Genomic DNA, 8,079 nt, shown 5'->3' with positions numbered 1-8,079 from the left:
GGGTCTTGTCCTTCGTCACCTTAAAGACCAGCTCACCGCCAAGCCAGAAGCATTTACAACATTGGGAGTGGAGAGGAGGGAGTGTCTGAGCCCAGTGGACACAGATGCTCCAGGACTACGATAGAATGTTTCTAACTTCTTTCCTGTAATAATGTGTGACCAGCCTCTTAACGGGGGGGGGGTGGGTGGGGAAGCAGAAACACAGCGCTGAACCCCAGGTGTCAATGGTATTAGCTCACGGTTTCAATTAGAATCCAAGGGTTCTATAAACTCTTGGAAAATTTCAATGAATTCATTCCAATACCCTCCCTCTCTGGTGTCTCAAATCCAAATAAAAGCGTTGTTCAGATATTCAATACATGTTTATCGAACCCCTACTATGTCCCTGACCCAGTGTTGGTGCAGAAATACAACACGTCTCCGCCCTCATTCATAGAGCTTAGATTTGGGGGTGGGGAGCATTCAACAAATAACGCACAAATAAATGTTTCCGGTTAGTAGTTTTAAAGATAATCTTTTTTCTTCCTCCCTGAATTGCCTCAGACTTGAAGGTGCAGCTTTCACTGTGCTCTTGCTCTGCATGTTTTAGGATCTCACTTTGCTCTGAAGCCAGATTACCCAAGCTCCCAGCACAGCTCAGACCCCTAGTGGCTGTGTGACCTCGAGCAAGTTTTCTCATTTGTAAAATAAGAATGAAATAATGGGGGCTTCCCTGGCGGCGCAGTGGTTAAGAATCCACCTGCCAGTGCAGGGGACACGGGTTCGAGCCCTGGTCCGGGAAGATTCCACATGCCGCTGAGCAGCTGAGCCCATGCGCCACAACTACTGAGCCCGCGCGCCTAGAGCCCGTGCTCCGCAACAAGAGAAGCCACTGCAGTGAGGAGTCTGCGCACCGCAACAAAGAGTAGCCCCCGCTCGCCGCAACTAGAGAAAGCCCACGCGCAGCAACGAAGACCCAACGCAGCCAAAAATAAATAAATAAAATAAATTTATTTTTTAAAAAAAGATAATAGTATTTACAGCTACCTAAACTGTTGTGAGGAATGAGGAATGAAGGAACTTATAAAAAGTACTCAATGGTTTTCTTCATATAAATCTTTGTTGGATTTGTTCCTAGATACTTGAATTTTTGTTACTATAAAAATGTTTTCTTTTTTAAAAAAATATTTATGTATTTATTTGGTTACACCGGGTTTTAGTTGCAGCACATGGGCTCCTTAGTTGCAGCATGTAGGATCTAGTTCACTGACCAGGGATCGAACCTGGGCCCCCTGCATTGGAAGCCCAGAGTCTTATCCACTGTGCCACCAGGGAAGTCTCCCCCAATTTTTTTTCTAACTGCCGTTGTTGGTATATGCAAATACTGCTTACTCTGGTACATTGGCCTTTAGCCATTTATAAACTCTCCCATTACTAGGTTATCTATAGATGTTTTCAACTGTCTATATATATAGTCATATCACCTGTGAGTAATGACTCCTGTGTTCCTTTTCTGATCATCAAACCTGCATCTTCCTTGCTCACTGTTCTGTCTGGGACATCCACTGCAGCGCTGAATTACAGTGTGAAAGGCAGCCTCCTTTACTTGTTCAATAGGTCATCATTAAGTATTACGTTTACCGTAAGACTTTTTTTTTTTTGGTAGATAATCTTTATCAAATTAAGCGATGTCCTTTCTCATCCCAGTTTACTTAGAGCATTTATGGATGTTGGCTCTTATCAGATGATCTTTATGCAGCTACTGAGATGACCTTTCTCCTTTATTATGATGGCGTGTTACCACTAGTGATTTCCAAATGTTAAAACCATCTGAATCTCTGCAATAAAACCAACTCAATCACGATGTTTTTTTCTTTTTATAAACTGCTGCATTGTTTGGCAATACTTTAAGATTTTTGCTTCTTTGAACACTTTGGGAGATGAGCCTGTGACTTTCTTCTCTTGTACTGTCCTTCTCAGGTTTTGGTTTCAGGGTTATGCTAGTCTCACAAGTGAGTCAGAGTATTCTATATTTTTCTGTTCTTTGGAATACTTTGTGTATTAGTGAAATTACCTTCTCCTTAAATGAGGTAGAATTTATCAGAGAAGACTTCCAGGTCTGTACTTTTGTGGGAAGATGTTTGACCACCGATGCAATTTTTCCAATGTCATGGGACTAGTCAGGTTTTCTATTTCTTCTTGAGTCTGTTTCGCTAAGTTGTATTCTTGTGGGAGTTGTCTGAGTTTTCAAATTTTTGGCGAAGTTTGAAGTATCTTTTTATCTTCATACGGTCTGTAGCAGCATCTGAAGGGGTGTCACCGCCTTCTTTTTTCAGTGACGAATCACACCACGAACTGGTCAAGTTTGTTAGGTTTGTGAAAAACACAATTTTTGGCTTTCTTGATTGTATCTGTTATGCGTATGCTATTTCAGTAATTTCTACTCTTATGTTTACATGCCTTAATGTTTCGGGGGCTTTTGCTGTCCTATTTGTACCTCCTTGTAAATTCTCAGCCTTTCTTTATTTTGCACGCTCACCCATTTCTCAGTACTGATTCAGCTGTATCCTACAAGTTTTGATATGCCGTACTTTCTTATAGTGCCGTTCAAAATATTCCTTATGATTTCTTCATTGACACACAGGTTACTTAGGAGCACAGTTCTTATTTTATTTATATATATATATGTATATGAATTTCTCATTTCTTGTTATTTGCTTCTAGCTTAAAAGCTTAAGTATGGTCAGGAAGCATATTCAGTGTAATTTGAATACTTTCAAATTTGTTTACACTTAGGGCTTAGTATAGGGTCCGTTTTTGTAAAGGTTGTGTGTGTGCTTGAAAAGAATGAATATTCTGTAGTTCTGTGGTGCCGTGTTCTAGATTCATCAATCGGGCCAATTTTGTTAATTGGCTCGTTCAAATCTTCCATATCCTTCCTGATTTGTCCTATCAATTTCTTAAAAAAACTATGCTAAAACTTCCCAAATACAGCTGTAAATTTGGATGTCTTCCCTTTTATTTCTTTAAATGTTGAGGCTGGTTGAGGGGAAAATGGAATGACTGATAACAAAACCCACAACACTGTCAGTACAAAAGGTGGCAGGAAAGACGGGAACCCCCCACCACCAAGTGAGACAAACGTACGCACAAAATAAGATGCTATATTCAAATCTCAATGTATCAGCAATCGTTTTGCACATAAATGGATTAAGGGCTCTGAGTAAAGGACCAAATTTGTCAGGCTGGATTAAAGGACAAAATCCAACCGTAGGCTGTTTACAGAGGCCACATCTAAAACACAAGGACACAAGGTCTAGAGCAAGCCTGGTCTGCCCATGCGCCGAGCTCCTTCAGCAGAGAGCGGTGACGTTGTGGGGCGTCTCAGGCAGGGACTGTGGACCCCGCACCCCTTCACCTCCACGGCGGCCCCCCTTCTGCTGGACTGTGTGGGGCCCGCTCCGATGCCGACAGGCTGAGACGGGACCTTCCCACCTTCCTGCCTCACAGCGGCCTCGGGCTGGCGGAGCAGGTGGGCCGCCGGGAACCCTGACCAGAGGGAGCTCCGTGGGAGCAAAGGTTCTCTGCCCCCATCTCCAGACCCCGGGAATTCCTGAGTTCCAAAGGCCCCTCGGTTTCTCCCACCAGAGTGACCCCATTTCCTCACGAAGTAGTTGGAGATGGACACAGGATCAAACTCCTACACTGCACACAGATTGCTCACCAAATCACAGATTCTAGAGGCTTTTCAGTTAATAAAGGGTTTTGTCCACGTGGCAGGCAGTGGACTTGGGGGACGAATGTGGCTGCAGACCAAGGAGTGTCTCACCCTTTATTTTATTACTCGTTTTCTACATTCTTGAGAAAAGACTTGCACTTTCCTACGGGGTCCAGGTGGACCCGGAGCCCCCGGCCTGGGCCGCAGCCGCCGCCGTGCGCGCTCCCCCGCCAGCGCCAGCAGGAGGCCCGCGCAGCCCGGAGCAACCGCTCCTCCTGGCCTCTGGGCCCGCGTGCTCCCTCGCGCGTTGACGTGCAGGCTGATTTGTAAAACCCACAAAACCGAGCCTTCAAACGTCACGCAGAGGAGGACGGCGCGCCCCGCCCCGTCCCCCCGCTGAGAAGGGCGCGCGGAGGGGAGGCCGCCCAGGGTGATGGGCAGGCGGATGGGCGGAGGCCTCCTCCGCGAGGCCAGGGCCCCTCGCCCGCACCGACCCCTCTCCCCGCCAGGCCGCCAGACCCTTACTACTGGCTCTGAAACGGGCCCAGCGTCGCTCCTGCACAGCCTGGGAACGAGCTGGACTCATTTTCCTGAGTGGAAAGCCTAGAACTTTTCTGTTCCTTATGCTCCATCCAGTATGGCTAACCGGAGGCTTCCCTACTGGCGCAGTGGTTGCGAGTCCGCCTGCCGATGCAGGGGACACGGCTTCGTGCCCTGGCCGGGGAAGATCCCACATGCCGCGGAGCGTCTGGGCCCGTGAGCCATGGCCGCTGAGCCTGCGCGTCCGGAGCCTGTGCTCCGCAACGGGAGAGGCCACAGCGGTGAGAGGCCCGCGTACCGCAAAAAAAAAAAAAAAAGTATGGCTAACTGTGAAGACTGTCTCTTAAACATCCTACTTACATGATCTGACGAACACTAGCTTCTGAGACAGTCACCTTGGGACTAGTCCTGGAACTGCTCTAACACCCCCTTCCCATGGTCTGTCTGCAGGCTACTGCCGTCGGCATGAGTGGCCTGCTCCCTCCACAGAGGCAGCAAGGAGCACAGGCCAGGCCCGGCGTGTGTCCCCAAAGACCCTGATTTTAGGGGCGCACTGGGTACAGCAGCCACAAGGCCCCCCTTCAGCACCCATCGTGGCTACAGCCGCTCTGGCCCCGAGTCAGCCTGGGCCTCAGCGCCGCACCCGGGTTCCCTGACAGCACAGCTAACCACGCCACAGGGCCTTCCCGGATGACGTGTGCACAACCATCCCGAGGATTCCTCAGATCAAGTAAGGACTCAGGCGGGGAAAGATCAGGAGAGAAGATCTGACCCTCGGGAGGGAAATGCGGCAGACGACAGGCAGGCCGTTCCCCGTGCTACACCAAGTGCCACCTGAGGGGCGGGGCCCAGGGCAGGCTGGTGGCCGCCGGGAAAGCAGACCTAGTGACCCCGCTCATGCTTTCTTCCCCCACGAGGAACCCAAGTTTAGCTCAGCCCCTCACGTGTGTTAGGGGCTGGAGTGTGCACGACTCCCGCGGATCGTATATTGGAGTCCTAACCCCAGTACCACCGAACGTGATCTTAGCTGGAGGCAAGGTCTTTACAGAAGTAATCATGTTAGTCAGGGCATGAGGATGGTGTCCTCAGACGAAAGGGACATTTGAGGCATGAGCTCAGGGAGAGCACACTGCGAACATGAGGACGGTCAGCGACCGGCCACGGAGAGGGGCCTAGAACAGCCTCAGAAGGAGCCAACTCCTCAACCTTGGACATCTGGCCTCCAGAACCGCGGGGATGTAAGTGTGTGTTGTTTAGGGCGCCCGGCCTGTGGTACTGTTACTGCGGCCCCAGGAAGACAACACGTGTTGCTCTTTCCCAGGGAGTCGTGTGCGAATTCCTCTCCCAGCCGCGGAGGGGGCTCGGGGGGCGGGGTAGGGGGTTGCTGATTCTCTGGAGGCTTTGGGAGGGCAGGCTTGTCCCCAGTGCTGGTGACAACCAAACAGCCATGCGCTGGTGTGGCCCCTCTGGACTCCTTTCTGTAGGAGCCATGGGCCTTTTCATTAGCAACCAGGGTCAGTAATTTTAGAATCCACCACAGGTATATCCAGCTTAGACCAAGGGGTGGAGTTCTGCCCCAAATGAAAGCTAAGCCCCCATCCGCCAGGAAGAGGGCAGCCATGGCTTCTCAGCGCTGAGGTCAGGACAGCAGGCGGGAAGAGGGGCTCTCCTGCGTGGCGCCCCTGCAGTGGCTCGCAGCGCCCCGGCAACGTGGTGTGCGCACGCGTGTACGCATACCACCCCCTGCCGGCGCTGGCAGTTCCAGCACGAAGGGCAGGAGGGGAAGCGACATCTAAACGAACCTGAGTCAAGAAAGCCAGAGGCGTGGCTGGGGAACGCACCTCCCTGAGCAACAGGCATCCTGAAGTCTGGGGCGGTCAGGCCAAGGGCAGACCCCTGGCCCCCTCACAGTCCAGACACAGGGAAGGTTCTGCTGCAGGGGGCCGAGGGCGGAGGCCGGCCTCCAGAAGAGGCCAGGGGTGGGGCATCCTCGGAAGGATGCAACCCATTAAGACGGCGGCTAGGGGGCCCCCACCCGGGGTCCCTGTGCTCCCCACCCCACAGCTCCCCCTCAAGGGCTCTCTGGAGCCCCGCCAACAGGCTGCTTGGATCCTTGGGCCACTTTAGGGTCCTGGGCGGTGCCGCTGCTGCAGCCCGAGGCTCTGCTCCTGCACTGGCGGCCACCTGGAGGGGTGGGGCAGCAGGCAGCAAAGGGGGTGGGGGGCTCCAGTGGCTCTCCGGGAGTCCGAGGGGGTGACAAGCGGTCAGCACAGCGGGGCTGCCGCATGCCGAGGAGAGAGGGCCGGAGCTGGGCCCAGAAGCCTCTGCCAGGGGCACGTCCGGGGGCAGCTGAGGCACCAGGCGGGGCCTCCCGCTGGCCAGGCCTGAGGAGTCGCCGGCCCTGCAGCCTTCCGCCTGGCCCCGCAAGATCTTCGGTCTCGGCCTGCGGGGGCCCTTGTGCCTCCAGTAGGGCGGGTGTCTGTGAGCAGGGCCACCGGTCCAGCGAGGGCCCCAGAGGAGGCCCTTCGTCCCCGGGCCCCACGGGCGCTGCCCCAGCCGATCCACCTGGGTTCTCACGGCGGCCACTTCCTGAGCCAGGCCGGCCAGGGTCCCGGCCAGCCGATCCAGCTTCTCCGAGAGGGCGGCACCGAGGCCGCGGAGCTCGTGCTGCAAGGAACTCGCGCAGGGGCACGGTGGCCGTGGGGAGGCGTGCGGCAAAGCCCCAGGGATGGCGGCTCCGGGGGTAGGCCCAGGCGGATCTCCCGGAAGGGGCCTCGGGTGGGTCCCGGCTGAAACCAGAGCGGTACGCGGGTGAGGGTCCTTGAAGACTCAGGACCTTCTCTCCCCCCAGGGTCCGTCCCTTCAGCTAAGGCCGGGCTTCAGACGGGTAGGATCCTAGTGACTCAGGCTGGGGAATTATGGATGGCTGTTCCCCAGAGTCACAGGCAGGCTAAATCACAGACCGGGTCTCCATGGTAACCAAGCTTGCTTAGGACAGTGGCCTTCCCATCTTCTAGGAAAAGGTGGGTTCTCTATGCCACCTTTGGGCCCTACTGATGTCCCGAGTAACTCTGCCCTTGGGAGTCAGTGGGCAGGGCCTGGAGAAGCCGCAGATGGTATGAGGCCAAGACCGTGGGCAGCATCTGGAGAGGGCCCAGGAGGGCCAGTCCAGCCTGGGTCCCAGGTGTTGCTAGTGGGGTGACGAGGGAGCTGTATCAGCACCCAGTGCTACTGGTCACCAGTAAACCACAAGCGTCCCCACTCCCTCCTGACCTTTGCCCTCCCTCTTCAGAAGTTACAGACATAGGACTTTAAGTCTTCAGTTACTTTAAAAAAAAAAAAAATCACCTCCTCCTTCACCCTAAGTTCCCTTGGAACTGGTCTCCACCCGATGCACTCCACCCATAAAGAAGCCCCGTTACCACCCGGAGCTGCAGGACAGACCTGCTCTCCGGCCACGTCTGAGTCCCCAGCCCGGCTCTGGCCTGCGCTTCTCAGGACCCCAGAGCTTCAAACAGAAAAAGCGGAGACTGGAGCCCAAGGACCCAAACGATGCCCGGCCACGTGCTTCAGGAAGGACCTCGGCTAAGGGCCCTCGATAGTGCTGCTGTCCTACGCGCCCTTCTACCCGTCGCGCAGCAGCGGGGCTGCTGGCCTCAGGCCAGCTCAGCGCTCCCGATAGAGCAGCTGCACCTGCAGGGGCGCCAAGCCCACGACACGACGGAGCCCCCCCCACCGCAGGCTTCAAGTGTGAGGATCTGGGTGCACGGCCCAGAGCGGACCAGGGGCCGAGCCCTGCCCTCCCGAGGCGGGTCTCTGACGTGGTGTAGGGAAGAGCTTCC

The 8,079-nt window shown here is 54.2% G+C and overlaps 1 protein-coding gene across 1 annotated transcript in view; it reads right to left on the bottom strand.

The window, feature by feature from the left end:
• Positions 1 to 340: 340 nt before the first annotated feature.
• KRBA1 (KRAB-A domain containing 1) overlaps positions 341 to 8,079 on the bottom strand; it is a 28,464-nt gene continuing 20,725 nt past the window's right edge. The window contains 1 exon segment of the mRNA XM_067747327.1: positions 341 to 7,026. Coding sequence (XP_067603428.1) covers positions 6,143 to 7,026 — 884 coding nt within the window. The 3' untranslated portion in view covers positions 341 to 6,142.

The sequence above is a fragment of the Pseudorca crassidens genome, chromosome 8 (genome assembly GCF_039906515.1).
Source record: "Pseudorca crassidens isolate mPseCra1 chromosome 8, mPseCra1.hap1, whole genome shotgun sequence".
Lineage (NCBI taxonomy): Eukaryota > Metazoa > Chordata > Mammalia > Artiodactyla > Delphinidae > Pseudorca > Pseudorca crassidens.
The sequence above is the reverse complement of the archived record's forward strand: the minus strand, read 5'-3'. Positions and strand labels throughout refer to the sequence as shown.